Genomic DNA, 21,336 nt, shown 5'->3' with positions numbered 1-21,336 from the left:
GGGGAGCATAAAGACAGGGGTCTCTGTGACACGTATGACATGAAGGGGTCAGGCAGGTGGGAGACATGGAGAGAAAGGGGGATAGAAATCGGGAGAAAGGGATCTAGAGGCATGGGGGAGTAGGGGCATGGGTGAACAGAGGTAAGCCAGGCAGAAGGCAAGACAGACAGAAGGGTCAGAGAGGGCTTGAGAAAGTGGGAGGGAGCAGAGAAGGAAGAGGTGAAACACACAGATGGAGGAGTGAAGTGTGGCAGAGAGAAAGTGCCCAGTGCCACAAACCCAAAACTGGAGGTGAACCTTCTCTGGACAGTGCAAAGAGGTGAGATGCAAACAGCAACGCAACTGACTCCAGCTGCTCACGTAGTCCTGGTTCTGACAAGAAGATAGCACTTCCTTTAAAAATAAATGTAACATCATCAACATACATGACTCAATTATACATCACCTTGTCCTAAAAGGAAAAATTATAACTAACTGTGGTTACCTGCTGAGGCCTAAACAAATAAGATAATTAATCTGTACTGGAGACATATTTGTATTAGAAGAGCTAAATGTAGTGTCATGAATCCAACACCTAACACAGGTCTAAGATGACCACTACGCTCAAACCTGTGATCCAGAAAACAAAAAGGGTTTGGCTAGACAATGAATATTTGTGAAAAAGATCAACAGAGCTCCTTTTTAATAGCAACTTCACACCGATGTCCAGACATTTTAAGATAGAAGTAAAGCAGAAGCACAGAAGGGACTGGGCAGTAAGGGTAAAGTCTATGAAAAGAAAAACCGGGGTGGCCATTCCACATTGCCTGCTGGATCCTGAACATTTGAAATACACCCAGCAGGTGTGAGATATTCTTGCTCTATACACAGCAACCATAAGGCTACAACCAAGGTACGGTGCTAAACTGGTGGCACTTGCATATGGTGCCACTACCTCCTATTAAAATACAGATGTACCTAATCCCACACCACACCTAGCCAGCAGGTTAATGGTGCCTGCAACAGCTTTTGGCCAATTCTCATGATTTCTCTTATTTATAATTATCAGTCCATTCTGCCTCTGCATAACATTTAGGAAAACAGAAGCTACCACTCCAAACAAAAATTGTATGGCCCTATTTCAAGAGAGCTACAGTGTGTGCCAGTCATGTAAATGTGAAAACTACAACACAGGGACAGTGCAATATTCCAAACCCCAAGCATAAAAAAATCCATGAAATTTCAGGATTATATTGAAACATAACTTGAATGTGTTAATATCCTTAACTCAACCCTGGTGAAATACTAGAAGAATACTAGGTAAAAAAAAAAAAACATAGAAAAAAACACACAAGTGTTTTTCATAGCAATCTATTCAAATCTGGGACCCCAAGATCATAATCCTGGTCAGATGGGTCCGCAACCATTTTTCAGGGCTGCAGTTGGAGAACAGCACCCAAAATTAGCCTTCACCCTTTTGCATTATAACCAAATCACAGCTACCTAAAGGATTTCAGTACATTGAAACTAACAAAGTTAAATGATTTATTTATGTAGGACAGAGTTAAGGCTGGTGATACCAAAATAAATATTGTGACAACACAAACAGCTTGGAACATCCCTTGTACTCATTTTCAAGTTAAACATCCAGACTGAAATTAAAAAGGGTAAACTCTTTAATTCCCAATGTACTGAAAGCACTACAATTTGATAAACAGATACATCAGAACCATGCCTCCGAGGAAGGATTCTTCACTTTGCACAGGGGACAGCAGGTCATTCCAAGAGTGGACGGAGATATCCTGGGAGGAGTTTTATGGCTCACAGCTGGATGAGTGAGCCCAGGGAGACTCAGCTGAGCCTAGAGCAGGACCCTCAAGCAAACTTCTCTCTCAATCTGCTAACCTTCTACCGCTTGCCCATGTGCTCTACTTTTCCTTGATACTATTCCTTTTATCTTCTCTCCCTCCTATCCTAACAGTATCTCTTTCTAATTTGCTCCTGAACCCTGTCATAACCTTCAGTCCCACTGATGCACAGGACCTGTGCATTCTCTCCTCCTCCTGGAGCATGAACTGACCTTCACAAGATTTCCCATATGAAGACCTAGTTTCTTTGAGGAGCCTCAGGAGCAAAACGCACAAATACATGTAAGCTGCACCTAGGGCTTAGGCCACCCTACAGCATGCTGAGCAATGTTCCTTTTATCATTAATTAACGGGGCTACTTTGGAGAGTTGTTTGCTCCGAATCAAAGATCTGTGCAACCGTTGCTACACACAGCCTCTTGTAGCAAATGCCTCCCTTACTCCACAACACTTCCAATTCACCTAAAGCCATAGGGTGATGGAAGAAGTAAGCCTAGCTTTCTCGTTCTGCTCTGCAGCTCCTTGGTAACCCGAGGGAGCGTAGCTCTAGTTACCCTAAGGCAGCACCTGACCTTCAAAAAATAACTCCAGCTTTTGATTGACAAAGGAGCAGAAAGAGACATCGGTGCTGCCATGGAGCTGCATAGCTCAGACATGGGTTATCTGCTATCAATATTTCAGTGCCTTATTTTCCCTGGTGTAAAGTAAATGTAAAATAATAACGTATTTCATACAGGCATCTAAACAGTTACTGCAGTCATGTTTGCAAACGCTCCAAGACCTTTCTGGAAACGGCCTAAGGAAAAGCAAAGTATCCATATTTTTAATAAGTTTGACTAGTGCACCTAGCTGTCATTTTTGTGCCTGATTAGTGGCAATTGGCAGTTTTCCATTTATTTCCAGGCATCTGCTAGAGAAAAGCTGCAGGCAGAGGTAATCTGGAGACTGCAGAACTCTGCTCGCTGTCAGTTTCACACCAGCATTTTACATTTTACTTTCTTCTATCTCCATTTATTATTAATCTGTATTTATATCTAACTTCAGCTCTTAGTTAGCCTTTGCCAGAGGCTTAACTATTAGAGGCTGACTGTGAGGAAGGAGGGGAAAGAAGAACCTGCCATAAATCACGCTTTTACCACTCCATATAATTCTGGGAAGGTGAGAAACGTTGCAAAGCTTCGGCTATTTAGGAAGACAACAGCTTGCACAGTAGTTCAGATCTGGTCAAGTCTCCTTTATCCTTAGTACTAAATAAGAAAAGGAAACATCCCTATCACAGAACTTTCCTTCTAATCATGCTCAGTTCCCACTTTTTACAGGGCTTTACATCCCTTCTAAATGTCATCCATTCTAATTCAGAGGATGTTCTTGCATTTCACGTTTTGTGAATCCGCTAAGCCCTGAGGCTCAGTAAGACCATGTCACATTTGTTCCAAATAAGCACTGTATAAAAACATACTTTTCCCATCAGCTTTCAATGCACTGCCTTTTGATTTAAGAACAAGACCACACTCAGCTAAGAAAAGATAAACACGAGTACCCGATTCACTTTGTCCTCTCCAAAGTAAACAATTTTAACTTAAGCAGCAGAATTAATAGCATGTTTTTTTACTCATGATTGTCTTTTTAAGGCTCCAAATCTTTTTTCATCTCTTGCCTATTTCTTTTATCCCTTTTGAATAGGGCTGAACAGTGTCTTCTAGGTGAGACAACACCCTTCATTTAATGAAGGTATTCTATTATTTTCCAGACCATTCCTTGTCCGTTCTTACATTTTGCTCACTTGTTTTGTTCACTTTACTGTAAATAAGCAGCCCACACAGTGTCATCTTTCCTTTAGAGGTAAGATGAATGTAATTCATTACAAAGACTGTCCATAAGTTTTCCAAAATGGAAACAAAGATGTCATGTATACATACTGCGTATGATAAAGTTTCCCACAGCAGTGTGAGAGGCATTCAATTTATTGCACACTTTCCCCAAATGTTCCCATATATCCAGATGGTCTGCAATCCTAAGAAACACTGTAGGCTTCAAATTAGATTTTTGGAAATTCTTCCCCAAGTCTTTTCCAGTGAAAGTAGCTTCAGCAGTCTACCTGGCCAAAGCATAATATAATTTAACTCTGCTTGACATAAGCATTATTGTCTTTTAAGTATCCAGTCGGGATGGGAATGTCGTTAGGAATTTGGAGAAGTCACCTTCCACTTCTTCAGTATTCAATCATAATGAAGGCTCTTCAGCGTTCCCCCTCCAAACCTTTTCCTTTCAGAGAAGCCAGGAATCTAGAGACAGAAAAGATAAGTCGTCATGTCAGAATCAGCATGAGCTCCCTCTAGCCCACACGTGAGTGCCTGTTACCAAGCCAACTGCAACAATGCCTTCCTCTTCCACGGTGTTTCCAGAATCAGGACTAAAATGGTTCAGCCTACTGCTAGAGGAGCACCATCAATTAAACAAGATGCAATACTTGAGTATGGCTCATTTGTCCTATGGAGCTCCTTAATGCTTTTTGGGCAAGGGTTACAAGGAAAGCATTAATTTCTTGGGCAAATCCTACACCAGTAAATTACAGATTTCAAAGTCTGTCTTTCAAATTCAGATTCAAATGTATACAAAAATTTCTCCTCCGTTCCTTTTTAAAACTATAAAATAGTATTACCAAGTTCTATTAAATAAATGTTAGATGTTGAGATTTCTAACCTGAGACAGCAGCACTTTACTGGTAGCTGAAAGTACAGTTTTATCAATTGTTGAAAGCTTTAAGGAAATCATCTGAATAACCACAGCCACAACAATGCAAAGGATTAGCAGTCCTGCTTTTGCAGCCAATCTGTAGAAAACTTCTTACACCGTGACAATGAGTGCTTACAAAGAAAATCTACTTGAAACCATCAGAAGCTTCTCTGGCTTAAAGGTATTTCAAACAGATTTGCAATCCAATGCACTTATGAATCCCACAAAAGAAAGAGATGCCCTGCTTTCTATCAAGTGTAAGATGTCTGTCCTATTGGCAGCATGATAAAACTATTTAATGACAGCCCAGAATAACTTCTAAATATCTAACAACATACAAGCAGAAATAATAAACACATCCTCCCAAAACAATTCCACACTCTCACAGGAAATACAATATATTAAAATGGAAGGTGCCAACCAAGCACTATAAAACATACCAGGAGAACAGGGGCATGTATGGATAGTATGGGAAGAAAATGTAATTTACAACACGAAGTAGATTGCTTAGGTTGCACACTTCATTGATAAACTGAGAAAGCTAGAGAGCTTACCCAAAATAAAAGTCCACCAACCCCCTCCCTCGCCAATTTAAATTTAGTTAGGGTTTTCAGGCTGAAAACTTGAACAGATACACAAGGTATTCATTCAGGATTTTTTTTGTTCATCTCTAAGGGAAAAATCAGGCAGATTTTGCACAAAGGTTCATCACATCAAAACTGCTTTGGGAATTCAGAAAGGAAAAATGTAATCATTATAACTAAAAAGTTATCTGCTTTAGCATTTTTTATAACAAAGTCGCTAATTAAGAGTAACAATTATTTATTTATCAGAGATCTGATCAGTCATAGCTACAAACAATTTGAAACTTATCATTCTTTTCATCCTGAAGAAGTCTATAATAGAAATACCTCAAAACACGAATGATCGAAGAGACCTATTGTAGAGAACCCACAAATACATTTGTAAGATTTACAATAAGGAGATAATTTCAAATAGTAACATTAAGAGGTTATAATGAAATCTCCAGTTTCAGTTTGGATTTTGTCTCTTTAAATATGACTGTCCACTACTTAAGATTTGTTTTAAGCTTTTGAGCTGGTCTCAGTGAGGCAGATGAAAGTATCCTCAGAAAGCTGTAATCTTTGGCACACGGCCATAAGGAATATAAAGTTAATCCCTGGCTAGCCACTAAAAATGATGAAATAAGAAAAATAACAATCTTGCATCATGCATCAAAGACAACCAGCACACAAGCAGGTTTCTGCATTAAGCTATTATCCCCATGAAAGGGAGACTTCCTTTCACTAGAATGTGGGAAGGAGGGAAAGGGGAGGAAAAAAGGCATCATGCAGAACTGAAACAGGAAAAAGCAAATTTATTTTTAAGAGACATTAAAAAATGCTCAGAGAAAGTAAGCATTCTGTAATTCGTGACTATTTTTTTTTTCCCCACTCTCTCTAAGGGGCTTTCAGCACAGCTACATCTAGTGAGCCATTCGATCCCATTTTGGGAGTGCTATTCACAGTCATTTGCAAGCACCTCACAGACAGGGTAAGTGGAACCTCGCTACTTCCCGCATGGCAGACTGTGCATGGGATGGTGGGGGGCACAAAAAGCTGAAGGAGCCTGCCCAAACCAGGAGAGTAATTTTTCTACATCTTCACCAACTGTACTGAAAACAGTTAATTCAACCATTTAGGAATGAATTACAAGCTGGCATCATACCGCCATTTTCCTTGTGGCTCCACTGGTTTTATGAAAACTACCTGTACAAAACATAAAATGCTAGTTCCCAGCTGTGCAAAAAAAAAAGCCCTTTTTTTGACCTTCAGGACAGCACCTGTAACCTAAATCTGCAATCAAGCAGCCTGAAGCTGACAGATCTGAAAGAGATCATATTTGCCCATTTTACCTCACTCTTGCAACTTCTACTGTGTTAGCACACTTCATTATTTCACTGCAAATCATTACAGACAAATACTTCAGCTGACAAGTCAGCCATTTTTCTGGCTATTCAAAACAGCTGTGTTCCCACAGATTTAAAAACTCAATTACTAGCATAGATCATCATTTAAGTCACATGAAGCCCATGTTTTATAAAGAATTCTATCAGCAGTTCACATTACACAGGGAGAAACAAAACAAAAAGGGAAGAAAAACGACAAACCTGATTGCCGTCTCTTAAGAAGTATCTCTTCTCTATGACCTAGGAAAAACAGACAATGATCTTAGCTGGCACAGCTTATGCATAACCTCAGATTCCAATCAAGACTTCACAGGTAAGCACTGAAACCCACGGCTAACCGGGATAAGGTCTGAACCCACATTCCCTGCTCCAGGCCTATTGCTCTAAGAGTTGCCACCTCCAGCCATTCTTAGTAAAGCTGTGTTGTCCTTAACTTCTAAACATCTAATTTCATTAGCCCTCCTTAGTAACGGAGGTGATGGTTGGGTATCTCCTCACTGAGATATTCCCACCCCCCTCGGCAGGTGCAGCAGTTCTGAGCACAAGCAAAAGCTTGTTCTGCAGGTGGATAACAACTCCAGCAGTTCCGAGTAGTCCCTGAACATAGGTGATGCTTGAGAAGAGGTAGCCTGACTCACTCTCTGAGAATGATGCACAAATTGGGCTAATTGATACCTATGGAGGGATTACCAGTGACCTAAGAATCAAAAAGTGGTTTGCGTCACCCTGTACAACCTACACCCTCCTCCAAAAAAAAATTCAGGCTAAATTTCCTCTAAAGCATGATTTGTTACAGGAGGTTTTCCGCTCCACTATGATCTCTTTGTCCATGGGATGCTTAAACCAGAGCATTCCTTCTGTCATTTTCACAATAGGCCTTGACGCTCTCTTGTGCAGGAGAGCAGAGGAATACACCAAATTTCTTAATTCCTAAAGTTTGCTTTAACTAGGAGCAACAGAGTCTTGTACTTCCCACATTGCTACCTTTAGCACACTGCAAACCCTCTGGCCTGCCAAAGGATTACAAAAGCACATGCAGTGTCTTTGCACATTTGTGAGTTCATTGCTCTATCCACATCCAGAGTCAAACCTTCAAGCAGATCAGCTATTTTCTGGAGGTTTCCAAAAGCAGACTAATCTTTGGCCTCCCCACACCTGGCTTGAACCAACCCCAAAAAAATGGGATGTGAAAGGAGCACCTAACTGTTGTTCCACATTCAAATCACAGACGGCGTTCAACACATAGAACAATAAACATGATTTAATCGACTTGACTTACCTTATCAAAAAACCTGCTCAGTTTGACAGCATTGGATGAACCTGCAGCCAGGTAACGAGGATTGGTGCAATCCTAGAACACGCAGAAGACAGCAACAAACCAAGCACAAGGAAATCAATGCAAGGAAGCCATAAACATGGAAATCAACATACCCTTTCCCCTGACACGTGCACATGTAATCAGCCGGGGAACCACTGTATATCTGCTGATTTCTGCTCCACAGTCATTTGAGAGAAAAGGTCAACTTCTGTTCTGTGAATCAACTGGAGAATTCTAAGTAGGCCACTATATACTCCATGTCTTCCTTCTGCTACCAGCTATACAGTCAGCTCATACTTTGTACACGTGAGGTTGTGTGCGTGTGTATATACAAGCATTCACACAGCACATGTATATTTTTATACATGTATATATCTATATACACATTACACGTACATGTATATCAGTAAAGTGACCTTGATGTTTCATTCAAAGATAGTCTGTGTCAGAACTAAGAACAGGGAAGAGAAAATGCAATTCCCATCCACCAATTCTAAGCTTTGGTGATCTTAGCTCACATCTACTATACTCCCTATAGTGAAACAAAGATGATCGTTTCATCAAGCAAGCTGGGCAGCCAATCAAAATGTGAATCTGAGTGTCTCACTTAATGAGAAAATCTCCAAAACCCCAATTTTTGTAACAACATCTTTACTTACTAAAAATCAGACTCACTCCCATATAAAAGAAAAACAACACTGGTGACAAGGATACTAACCAAATTTATCTCTTCAGCATTGAAATCCTCAGCCAAGAAAGCTGTTCTGGTCAAAACTTCATTCCGCTTAGTTTCTGGGATCTGATCCAGCTTAGTTCCTATTACCAGCAACGGAATCTGGTTATCAGCAAACTGTTCACGGTCATAGTCACTGATGAGGGAAACAAATACAATCCTGAATGAAGCGCTGGTCACGTAAGTGGGCACAGGGCTGCCATCAGCTCCCCTGTCCCTTTCAAATAATGGTCATTTATTTATTAACGGTCATTATTTATCTAATTGAGAATGTGCTGTATCTGTGAATTAAGGAAGGGCTTCTGCATCTAAGTCACTACAGAGGAATTGAAAGGAAAGAGAAAAGAAACCACAAGTTGGATTTCTTTTCTGCACAGATGAATGGCAGAAGAAATGCTAACACAATTAGGAAAGAAACAGGAATTCCAGTATTGGACCAGGCGTATGCAGCCACCAGAGACAGATCAGGGAGCTGGCATCTCTGAACATCTAAAGTTCCTACATACATACACTTTTTAAATCATACATTTTAACTGTGAAACACTTATCTCTTTCCACCTTAAATCAAAGAGGGTTGCAATAACAATTGTGTGGTGTAAGGTTACTAATTCTTCTATATTGAAGTAAAGGTAGCCACCACAAGCTGAATTCCATCAAGCTTGGATTCAGATATGGGTAATGATCAAAGATAGCCTTTATAAAATAAATAATATTGCAATTAAATGTTAATACAAATCCAAGCTCAAATAATTCTCCTCAGCTAAGATAACCACTTGTCTGTCATTTTTATCTAAACCAAGCTTTGCAGAAAGTAATTTTACAGCCAACAGCAGCAACTTGACCAAGCAATTGCTAGTGGCTGAGAATCTGTCCCTGACAGATTTTAAGCTTTTGAAAATTAAAATGATTGTCAAAAACCTGCACGTGGAAAAGCTGGAGAGATCTGCAGTTTATATACTGCAAACCCCAGCACAGGCAGAAAACCAATTGATATTCTTCCCACAAAAAGCTACCCCTTATTATTGCTTCCCTGCTCATGTGTGAGGTTGATCAATGGTCTTAAACTTCCGTAACTACATGTATAACAGGAGCACAGAGGCACAGGAGGAAATACTTGACAAGATGTTGGAAAGCTGATTATGAACACACTGTTTAAGCAGAGTTTTCTAAGCTCTTTTTTAGTCACACTCCCGAAATAATTTCCCCACTGTCCAAAACAAAAAAATAAAGGGAACTTCCACAGTTTTGGTGCATGGAGGGAAAGCCTTTTGGAATACAGACTGGCTATCCCATATCTCATGACACCTCCTGAGGCTTTGCATGTCTCAGTAAACACATAAGTCTTCAGCTCACTCTCACAGAGGCCTCAGATAAAATAAGGACCCAGTAAACATATTTTCCCTTAAAGCAAGGTCTCTGCCATACAGTTTAGGAATCTACTGGCAGAATGACTTGATTGGCAGTGTAAAACAAAAAGAACAGCAATTTTCTTTGATACCTCCCATTTTTTTCTCTTTTTCCTAAAAGCCTAGCCACATCTAATTTTGTGTGGACTTCAAGTAGTCTTAGGGATGAACAAAGACTTCCATAACAGGTTGGAATTACTGTGTCTTAACCCTGCACGTAAGTTTTTCACTCACCCATTTGTGACAAGAACTCCTGTTGGAGCGATATCTCTGTTGAGTGCTTCCAAAGACCAGCGATACAAATTCTGGGATGATTTCTTGTTGGTTAAGTCATGTACTAAAATTATCCCTAAAGTAAAAGAGAAGGCAGCAAGATGCTATTTAATGATTTTTTTTTTCCTTATCTTACCAAAATGACATCTGCAGGTTCCCAGATATCTGAGAATGAAGAAAGGGAAGTATAACCAGTTCAGTTACAGTGAATGCGTAAAGCTGAACACACCAGGACGCAACAGTTTTTTTAAAGCTGCTTATCAGGAATTGGATAAGAGCTAAAAGAAAAATCTCATGAAAGGAGGAAACGAACAGCCACCTCAGCGTTTAATCCAGAAGAGGCTTGCAGGCATTCCCTGATTCTGCTGTCTAGTCCTATTGATACTGAAACTCTATATTACTGAGAATTAAGCTTTTCCCTATTTTGCCCAATTGGTAAATATAGCTATCTTTTGGTCACACCATCTAAGAATTCTAAAGACTGTTTCTTTGTTTCAAATTTTAGAGAGCACTATTGCTCTCCTTCATTTTCAAGAACTAATGCTACTTGGGGAGGTATCCCAAGGGGAAACAAGCTCTGATGAACTTCCACAGTCCACCAGATGGCTGGCAGAAACATGAATTATTAAGATTTCAGGTATTTAAGATTAAGCTTCTAGCATTTTTCATTACCACAATCCTTCAAAACATAAATTCTGAGATAAAAAACCAGCCAGCCAAACTTTCTAGCTGTGCTACTAACAGACACCCACTTCTGATAACCACAGTTCCTAACTCAATTACCAACTCTTGCTAGCAAATTTCTTCTATTTATTCACACCTTCTGTGACCTGTGGAATGTTCCCACTTCCTCCAGACTTCAAAGCATCATTAAGTCAAGGACAAAATGGAATTACACCCCATATTTTCAGGATTCATTTTCAACACACTTCACAGTCCACAGGTGGAAAAACTGACTCATTTAATCTTTCACCTTAACTCCCAAAGGTGCCACCCACTGTACAGACTATGAACAAATCACATTTCCACAAATATTCTTCACTACCCTACACAACTGTGCAGAGACTCTCCTAGGAGAGTTCCCAGCATAACACAACCATAGCCCTGTTTCAAAGCATTTATCTGAGGAACAACACAAAAAGGTAACTCAACTGCATGTCCACCCCCAGCTTACAGAGAGAAAGCCTGATACAATATAACTTGGCCTACAGCAACAGATTTCAGAGGCACTGCTCCATAATCTGAGAGAAACACTCTCCACCTCCAGACACTCTTCCCCAGTTATGCCTTTGATTGGTTGGTTCCCTTATCTGCTTCACCAAAAACCTACATAGTTAGTTGCACCAGCAGAAAAACACTATATCAACATCAAAAAAGGGCAGGCAGGACCAATGGTTACTCAAGGAAATGTTCCTCCCCCATCAGGGTCTGCAAGCCACAGCCTTACTGCCTAGTGACTGTCCAAGACTATCACAGCTCACACACCAGATGCAGAGACACCAAAGCTGAAGATCTGCAGCTGAACCAAGAGCAAACCATAACTAACCTGGTCAACAACCAGGTCTCGGTGACAGCCTGCACCGATGCTGCCCTGACCAAACATTAACTGTCTTCTCATCTCAGAGTTCTCAGACCACTGCAAGCCCAGAAAGCACAAGCAGTGAGGCAGAAGAAATGCATTCATCATCTTTTCTTAAATCAGGTCAAACAGAGGCAATTTGTGAGACAAGCTCTAATGAAGGAATTAATCTAATGAAAGAAACCAGAGCCAAGGCTAACTACCAAAGTCAACAGTTATCATATGCAAGCTGCATAATAGTATCTTTTGGACAGTGGAGATAAATAACTCTATTTTAATAACTTAATCAATTATAATTCAGACACATAAGTTCAAGATTTCATCTCCTAATGGGCTGTTTTAGGGTATTTCCAAGTCCGACCCACACTCACTTGCATACTGTGGATTTGCTATCAGAAGAAATAAATTTCTTTCACATACCAAATATGCTTTGGGGCACATCTCAACTCAGATCTTATTTACAGAGGTCTGGCTAGCAATAGAAGCAAGAGGTACCTACACATTATTTTCCTCCTGGGAAAGGATGAAGAAATAGTTAGTTAAATAATCACAGAGCAGAAATGTTTATTGTAGGGCTTAACACATTACTGAAAGGCCCTCAAATGACTGGGAGCAAGAAAAGAGAATCAAACAGAACATTTGAGACAGATTTTCAGAAGCAGTTGTTAATCTGGTATACAACTATTTTTAGTAAAATATCCTTGGATGCCAAAATGTAACAATTGAAATACTGCATTATTATGTTTATAATCTCTTCTTTGCTCTTATTAGTGGTAAAGACGAACTACTAAGGCCTTTAAGTCAGTATCTCAACAGAAGGAATAAAATATTACTTTCTATCTACAGCAAGTTGCAAAATTCAATTATTAAAAATAATTTGGCAAATTAAATGGGCAAGATGGCTATCAGCATATTGCAATTTTATGGGAGAAGAGTTCAAATTTGCCAGGGTAGGATATAACTATCAAAGTTCATATAAATTCAGATAATGATTTCCCTGCTGTAGGTTTTGGAACTGAACTGACAAGAAAATATAAATCATACTTCTGCATGTATATCAGGCTCAGAAAGATGAAGGTAACCTTTATGTCTTCAAGTGTAGCTGGAAGGGACATCAGTGCAACTTCAAAGACTCCCTGTTGCACCAGCTGCACAAGACTGAAGTGAAAGGCAGATAAAGCACATCTGCACAGGTTTGTCTAAAACGGCTTTCCTGTTGAAAACTGAATCCATAAAATTCTGCCTACGAATGGTATCAGGTTTTTTCTTGTATAAGTGTATTGGAATCAGAAAAGAGAACACTGTAGCCCTCAGGCAGACTTAAAGGAATCCTGCCCCAAAACCAAGAGACAGCTCATGGTCCAGTGTGACAAAACCGGATTTACACCAAGCAAACTTACCATTCAGCAAGTTATAAAAGACTGCTCTTGTGCTTTTCACACTGGTAGCACTACCCACTGAACCTCCAACATCCCACAGCTCAATGTAGTAGGTCTTCTCTTCTGGAGTCCCTTCTTTGTAGTCATGGATCTGATGAAAAATTCACAAGTCAAGTCAGTGCCAGCTCACGGGGGTTAATCCACACAACACTTGCACATTCATCTGAAAGGATTATCATACTTGGATAGAAAATTGTAAATTCTCACGTTGATACTATTTCAAATCTGTCAAGTAGAAGAGAGGTGGAATGAGTCAAGTGGTGACCACCAGATACCACAGCTCGTACATGAGATGGAGCTTGGCAAGTCAGCAGAGAGTATCCTTTCCATCTCAATATAAACAAACTAATGATTCATGATGTGCTCAGAAATAGCATGTTGCATGCATGGTCATGACTTCTTACAGTTACTAGAACTACATGTAGTACTGCAAGAATATTAACACAGATGACCACATCAGATTCCAACGGACCACATCTTTTTCCTCTCCATGCCAAATTCTCAATGACATCTCAACTGAATTAATCAATTAACAATTTTTGCCCCAGGATCTCCTAGGTAGCTTTGCTCCACAGTTAACCAGGATTACCACCATGTTTCTTTCCCCAAATTTTGGAAATATATTTCGGCATTCTTTGGGGTGAAACTCACAGACAGTAAGACAGGATCATTCCTAACCTATGCCAATACACATCAAGGAGAATGCAGCAAAGGGCAATGAAGGAAGACAGCCTTTATCACCAATCCATGAGGGCTGTCGGTTGGGCCGAACACCTATTAGATGAATATCCTCACTCCTCTAACAGCAGGTCCTGCAATAAGCAGAGAGGAAGTGCAGCAACCCGATGGTCATGGTAGGCACCCTCAAATTAAACAAGCAAATTGTTTTTGGCTGACAATTTAGTTGTGCATTAAGTGTTTCTCAGGGAAGCATGGCTTAAGTGCTGTGCTTAAACTCTCCAGTCTGTGACTTGTAACATGCCAGTGGCCACCGCAGTGAGGAGAGGTGCTATGAATGACAAGTATCTTGATTGCTTTTATGTTCAAAGCTTGTAAGGTCAAAACTTCCTCAACACAAGTCCTTGGCTCATATTTCATACTATTTCTTTAGAAAGATGATATGCTCAGCAAAAGAAAACAATGAAACACATCTCTTTCTGGGGCAGAAAGTTATGAAAAGAAGAAGAAAAAATAACAAGTCAAGGCCCTTCCTTTCCACTGTAAGCTAGGGCTACCAAGAGGTCAGGCACGTCACCTACTCGAACATCCACCGAGCAGCCCACTGTCCAGGACGGGTTCCCCAGCACCTGGTTTTGGCACAAGAGGTGAACAAGCGAAGATTTTCCGACACCTGCAAGCACACACAAAAGGACGGCTCCTGGGAGACCACGCAAGGGCAGGTCACAGGGCCATGAGGTGAGGGGGCAGCAGCACCGACCAAATACCACAGTCCTGCCGCCGCCCTTCTGCCAGTGGTGGCAAGTAACGGCCAAGGATCAGTGCCCAACGGCCAAGGGCCAGTGCCCAAGGGTCAAGGGTCAGCGCCCAAGGGCCAAGGATTGATGCCCAATGGTCAAGGGCCAGTGCCCAACGGTCAGGGGCCATACCCAATGGCCAAGGGTCAGTGCCCAAGGGTCAAGGGTCAGCGCCCAAGGGCCAAGGATTGATGCCCGATGGTCAAGGGCCAGTGCCCAACGGTCAGGGGCCTGTGCCCAACGGCCAAGGATCAGTGCCCAAGGGTCAAGGGTCAGTGCCCAAGGGTCAAGGGTCAGCGCCCAATGGCCAAGGATTCGTGCCCAAGGGCCAAGGATTGATGCCCAATGGTCAAGGGCCAGTGCCCAACGGTCAGGGGCCAGTGCCCAAGGGCCAAGGATCAGTGCCCAAGGGCCAAGGGTCAGTGCCCAAGGGCCAAGGAGTGATGCCCAATGGTCAAGGGCCAGTGCCCAACGGCCAAGGGTCCGTGCCCAAGGGCCAAGGAGTGATGCCCAATGGTCAAGGGCCAGTGCCCAACGGCCAAGGGTCCGTGCCCAAGGGCCAAGGGCCAGTGCCCAAGGGTCAAGGGTCAGCACCCAATGGCCAAGGATTGGTGCCCAACAGCCAACAATAGGTGCCCAACGGTCAAGGGTCAGTGACTAATGGCCATGGGTCGGTGCCCAAGGGCCAAGAGCTGGTGCCTAAGGGCCAAGGGTCAGTGCCCAAGGGCCAGGGGCCAGTGCCCAAGGGCCAAGGGTCGGTGCCCAACAGTCAGGGGCCAGTGGCCAAGGGCCAGTGGCCAGTGCCCAAGGGCCAAGGGTCGGTGCCCAAGGGCCAGGGGTCAGTGCCCAACAGCCAGGGGCCAGCGCCCAAGGGCCAAGGGTCAGCGCCCAAGGGCCGGTGCAAGGCGGGCAGGCAGGGATCCTGGAAGACCAGAGGGGGCACCGGCACTGCTTGCCCCAGGGTAGGCAGCGGGCAGGGCCGCGGGGGCGCAGGGCAGGGAGCGGGGTCTCCCGGCGGGGCCGGGGGAGGGAGCGGAGGGCCGCGCATGCGCCTCCCGGCACCTCTGAGGAGCGGGGGAGAGCGAAGGGGAGGGAGACTCACCGGAGTCGCCCAACACCAACACCTTGACCCTGTCCAAAGCCGCCATCTTACTCTACCTAGCAACAACCCCGCAGACCACCGCCCTCTCCCGGCGCCGCCAATCGCGACGCACGCTCCTTTCCCTTCATTCCACCCATTGGCTGGCTCCGCGAGCGGCCAGGGCCGCTTTCACTCTTGATTGGTTTAACTCATGCGAGGGCGGGAACGCCGGGGGAGGAGGGGGGAGCTCTGTGAGACGCAATTGGCTTATTTTCCTGTCGCTCAGCGAACCGGGTGACTGCGGGCGGCAGCGCCGCGTATGCGCGGTTGGGCCGAGCGCCGTTGAAGGCGAGGCGCCCTGCTGACGCCATAGGCGCGCGCGGCTGTGACGCGACCTCGCGGAGCCGCCGGAAGCGCCGCCCGGAGCGGGGAGAGCTGGAAGCGGCGGCAGGTCAGTGCCGGCTCTGGGGGCGGCAGCCCGGCCCCTGCCCGCCCTCAGGCGCCGGAGGGGGCCCCTCTGGGCTCCCCCCGTGCTGTCCTGGGCCGGGTCCCACCCTCCGCCTACCGGGGACCCCGCCGCGGTGGGCGGCGGGTACCTGCGGCCCACGGAGGCCCCAGGCCCGGCGCTCCGTGCCCCCTGCAGTCGGGGTGTGTGTGTGGATGTGTGCTGCTGAGGGGCTGGGCACGCCGGCACCGCCCGCCGGAGCCTGTGCCTCCCCGCACGTTGTCTGGCTGGGTCCTGTCCCGGCTCCATACCCCACCACCTGCCTCTCCTCTTGCGTTGTTTGTGGGGATTTTCTCGGTTTTGGTTTTTTTTTTAGGAGGTACTGCTGAGCCCCTCAAATCTCTAGTCCTGCAGGAGCCTCTACAACTGGATGTTTAAAACTCACTGCATGGAAGTGGGTAGGGAACAGGAAGGCGTGCAAATAGCATAAGGGGTTCTCTGAGCTTTAAAGTGTAGGCTGCTACTATAGTCTAGGAATTCTTTGCCATTTCTAATTTGAAGGAAGCAGTAAGATTATGGGAATTGGAGGAGTAACTGACGCTATTACAAATCTCACTTATTTCTTTTTGATAGATTTGACCATTGGTTGAGCTCATACTGTGAAACCATTCAGTTGTCCAGGTCAGCAAGATATTTTCCTTTATTGTGTTAGTTTTCTTCTGGCTTCACATGCTGGCTGGTTCCCTGAGAAGCAGATGAACATCACATCTCATAATGGCACTGAGCTGTTAAATAGGTCCAACTGGGAAACAAGTGACTCAGAATGGATAAGGGAGATCAGCATTCTGAAAAGGGTGTTCAGCAGTGCACAGTAAAGGTACATTTTCATAAAATATAGGTGGTTTAGTATTTTGCAGCTATGAAAGGTAGTTTCTTCTCTCATCTGCTGTGCAGGAGAAGAAAGGAAAAAAAAAGGTATTTTTCTGTCTTCTGGTGATGCAAATTGGTGCACAGGCAGGTCTTGTGGGTGGCAGAGCTGGCACGGGAGAGGGCAGGGCCATGTGCTTGAGAGAGGAGCAAATAGCCTTTTTGTAACAGTAAGGACTGATGGGTGTTTCATTCTTACCTTCCACTTCCTTTAAGATACTATTTACAGCTCACTTTCACACAGGATGCTTTAGGGAATTCTTCTAAACAAGAAACTACGTGAATTAAAGCTAATCTAGTATCTTGTTATTTAGTTTCTCTGTTTCTTTATTGCTTACATCCACAGTACATGCACTTGTTTGCTACACCCCGATTAACTAAAACTTTTCTGAACCTAATACTTTCATAAATCTTTGTGTTACTTCTTTCCTGAATTCCTGAGAGTCAGATAATCACTCATATTATCTGTTCTGATGAGGAGTGTCGTTTTCCAGGTCTCACTGAATCCAGGATATGAAAAAAAATGACTACTTTTTTCCTGTCAGAAACTTAACAGGGAATGTCAGGGTTAAGCCCACTGTATTTCAGTGTAATCATGACTTCTTAGGCTTGATATTTGTGAGAAATGCTGTTACTTTCTTCCTTTAAAAAAAGCAAACCTGAAATCTTGCAGCTTTGTTACGCGAGAGCCGATACTGAGATGTCTCCCAAATAACAGACATTCTTCTGCTGGTATACATTCACACTGGAGTGTAACTTGTAAGAGATTTACATCTCTTACAATGTCCATAGTTAAAATTTTCTAGTGGCTTCACGTTACTTTTGAGCTAATTTAACATTTTTGCAACCACACAGGGACGGCTCAGTCTTCTACATCCATAGCCATTCTTCATTTTCTCTGCTTCATGTAGGCTCTAGTCTGGTAACATAAATGATTTGCTTGTTGAACTTTTCTTTCATGCCCTCCCTCTAAAATACCCTAATTTTTTGGCCTGTTAATCCTTCAATTTTCTTCAGCTTGATTCACCTTGATATGTGAATAAGCAACTGGCAAAATTAATGCAGAATGGGTAGGGGTTGTGGCCAAAGGCTGGGAAAGGAAGGACTTCTTTGTGGGAGTGTATAATTTGACTTGAGCTGTAACAAGAAATTTTGTACCTTTGCTATTCTAGCTGTCAAGATTAGCCTTCAGTAAATAGGGCGCTCCATTTTTTTCTACAGCTACAACTTTAAAGAGTTTGCTAATGTATATTGAAGTACTTCTGAGTATTACATCTGTTTGTATACATGCAGATAGCTTATTGACGTCTTGCTGTTATGTGAAAATTTGATTGGGAATTACATCCTGAGCCTGCATTGTTCAATTTTTGTCTTGTATGGTCAGGCCTTGTGGCCATATCATGTGTGGTTCCATATATTTTTGCTTGTGAAATCAGGTGAATATGTCCTAATTTTGGCCAGACCCTTCAGCCTTTCTGTGTGCAGCTGTAGCACAACTTTTCACCTTAGGAAAAGAAACCTGTTTGATACATGTGGCCTCCTGGTTTCAGTTTATGGAATGCCAGAAAGAAGGTAGACTTTGAGTGAAAGCAGATTGTTCTTTTCTGTCTTAATACTTCAGAGCAGGTCTTGCAATGAAAGTACGTGATTTCTCATCAAGATGTAGTGCAGGAGGAAGGCTGAGCAGCAGTATTCCTGAAGTCTCCAGGGAATGGAACTCGGTAAGCTTTTGATAAAATGCCAGAAGACTGTGGGTTTGCAACTGATGTGGAATAAAGGCAGTTCTGGATAATAGGGACATGTTGCACAGATGATCCACTCACTACAGAGAAAGGCAAAAAAACCACCCAGACTTCAAAATGGAAGACTCTGTGCCCTTTTTCAGAAAGGACAAATAGTGGCTGAGATTACATTGTACAGACATTTAAAATCTTGACGGTCTGTCTTTCTGCTGTAGTCCTGAAATTTGTGCCTTCCTTCCCTGTACTCAGGAAGATTCAGAATCACTCCTCTCAGCTTAACCTCATCGTCTACTGGAGGACAGAATTTTAAATTTTATTAGAGTGAGAGACTACAAAACTAGGATCTCGTGTTGCAAGTGACTGCTGGAGTGGGGTATGGTATATGCTGGCTCCCAAAAGCCTGTCATACTTTGCCACTTTACAGGTGAGGGACTCTCTTATAATCTGATTTGGTTTTTCCTGAAGAAACTCTGTCCATGGTGTAAGCAAGTAATGTTTTTTGCCTTTTTAAGAGAGATTTTGGCAGAAGCCTGCAGAAATGTTTTCCAACCAAATAAGAAAAATGTGGTCTCAAAAGATTTAGTTGAAAAGAGCACTAACAATTTAAATTAGGTGTGGGGAAAAAATACGAAGCATCTTTCCAAGTGTGAACAGTATGTCTGATAGACCCAAGTTTCCTCCAAAAGAGGTTTGGGTGTCATATACCCAAATGAGTCTGAAGAGTAGTATTCTTACTTTTCAAGATCCTGCTTCTAAAATGTTTACCTTGTCAAATATACAAACAATGAGACTTAATTTTATTGAGGTAAAGTTACTAGTGGAATCAATATAAGCCTCAAAGTTACATGTTAAAACAAGCTGATGATCATTTCCAGTATTGGATAAAAATTCAGTTTAATTTACTGGCTGACTCATGATTTCATAGCTTGTAGTTCTAATTTCATCTACGTTGGGACTTCTAGGTGTCACCTTTTTAGCACTTGTCATCTTTTGCCTTAGCTTTAGTCAGGCAAAGCAGGAAGAACAGTCCAACATCCTTAGCACAATTCCTGTTGGAGTTCACAAAAGAATTCTTGAAATCTTTGTACATAGAAGAAGAGTTCAGTTACTTCAATGCTGCATCAGGAAAGTCCTGACCAGAGGAGGTGTTTGCTCCATTGAATTTCTGGCTTCTACGTGGTCTTCGGTCCCATTATATTGAATGTTTTTTTGCTGTCGCTTGTTCTCCCCTTGGTTTCCTTTCTGACATCCAAGTTATGCTCAGTACCTATGCGTCATGCATTTTATTCAACCTGAGGTATGATCTCAATTTTGCAGACTGTACCTGGATTTTCTTAACCCAACAAATATGGTTGCATTGTGGAACTTTTGGTCTGTCTTCCCAATGTTGTCTTTTTTTAGCCATGCCAGTATTCTTACATTTAGAGGAATTGTTTTGAGGAACTAAACGTGTATTTAGAGTTGCTGTCCTATTGTGATAACATACATCTACTTTCCTGCTGTACCCATAATACTGAATTGTATTAATGTAATTACCCAGAACCCTTCCCCAACAGCTGTGTCTTTTAACGAAGCCCATGTTTAAATTTTGAAATTTTTCATTTGGGTATTTCTGAATATCATCCTGTCCAGTGTGCTGTATTGTTGGTGCTGTAGGTGCTTACTGCATAGTGATTTATCTTGGCCATTGTTTTTCTTTTGTTTTTTCCCTGATAATGTCCCTTGATGTTCATACATTATTAAGGTCAGTACAGACATTATTATGAAACAGATGCACGTCCATTAAAACCTTGTTAGGAGATGTTATCATATTTCTTTGCACAGGTAATTAATTCAGGCTTGACTTACTGCTTCAATGGAAGGTGAAATCGCTGCTCAAGGGTGCAGTGGTAAAGTCCCCTGCTTTTGAATTTTAGGCTGCTATTCTTGTGGCAGTGGATTACCACTCGTGAGTTAGTTCACTGTCTGTCTTGCCTGGTGATAGGTGGTAAGGTTTTGGAGCTCATATGCCTTTGATCCTTTGTGGCAGGTTGGCCAGGTATCAACTTCTCCTGGAGAAACAATTTGTTAGACCTTGGCCTGGTCGGTTCTGGCAGTGGTATGTGCTCTCTCTTGTGCCATTGTTTGTTATCACCTAAGTTACATGAAAACGTGATTATCAAGAATGATGTTACAAAATATGTCCTTCATCTGACCATACAGATCTTGTTCAAGCCCTTGTTGGCGTTAGGCCTCACTGTAGTATAAAAACTAGTGTGTGCTGAACACGTCTTGGTGCTTATTTTCAGAGCTAAGTTAGTTGTGTCCAGCATTGTTGACCTTCATGTAAAAAAGCTTGATGAGGGTGTGTTTTGGAGGCTTTTTTTT

At 42.6% G+C, this 21,336-nt stretch overlaps 2 protein-coding genes across 2 annotated transcripts in view; one reads left to right on the top strand and one right to left on the bottom strand.

Annotated features, from left to right (window-relative positions):
* Window positions 1-665: 665 nt before the first annotated feature.
* RABL3 (RAB, member of RAS oncogene family-like 3) lies at window positions 666-15,980 on the bottom strand. The gene is made up of 8 exons (XM_014957233.1): window positions 15,877-15,980; window positions 14,559-14,650; window positions 13,261-13,390; window positions 10,243-10,357; window positions 8,588-8,738; window positions 7,831-7,902; window positions 6,753-6,791; window positions 666-4,131 (listed from the first exon to the last, which is right to left on the bottom strand). Exons 1-8 carry the CDS (start codon window positions 15,920-15,922, stop codon window positions 4,066-4,068), a joined length of 711 nt encoding a protein of 236 aa, XP_014812719.1. The 5' UTR covers window positions 15,923-15,980; the 3' UTR covers window positions 666-4,065.
* A 206-nt stretch (window positions 15,981-16,186) lies between these two features.
* GTF2E1 (general transcription factor IIE subunit 1) overlaps window positions 16,187-21,336 on the top strand; it is a 55,535-nt gene continuing 50,385 nt past the window's right edge. The window contains exon 1 of the mRNA XM_014957297.1: window positions 16,187-16,306. The gene's annotated coding sequence lies outside the window, so the exon portion shown is untranslated. The remainder of the gene's footprint in view (window positions 16,307-21,336) is intronic.

Source organism: Calidris pugnax, unplaced genomic scaffold (genome assembly GCF_001431845.1).
Source record: "Calidris pugnax isolate Ruff unplaced genomic scaffold, ASM143184v1 scaffold225, whole genome shotgun sequence".
Classification (NCBI taxonomy): Eukaryota; Metazoa; Chordata; class Aves; order Charadriiformes; family Scolopacidae; genus Calidris; species Calidris pugnax.
This window is presented reverse-complemented; position numbering and strand designations above follow the sequence as displayed.

Excerpts from the sequence above, each read along its gene's own strand:
- RABL3 (XM_014957233.1), bottom strand. The coding sequence starts at position 15,922 with ATGGCGGCTTTGGACAGGGTCAAGGTGTTGGTGTTGGGCGACTCCG. Across the intron at positions 13,391-14,558 it reads GCTGCTCGGTGGATGTTCGA|ATCCATGACTACAAAGAAGG; the intron begins GTAGGTGACGTG and ends ATTTTTCATCAG. Across the intron at positions 10,358-13,260 it reads CTTTTATAACTTGCTGAATG|GGATAATTTTAGTACATGAC; the intron begins GTAAGTTTGCTT and ends CTTTTACTTTAG.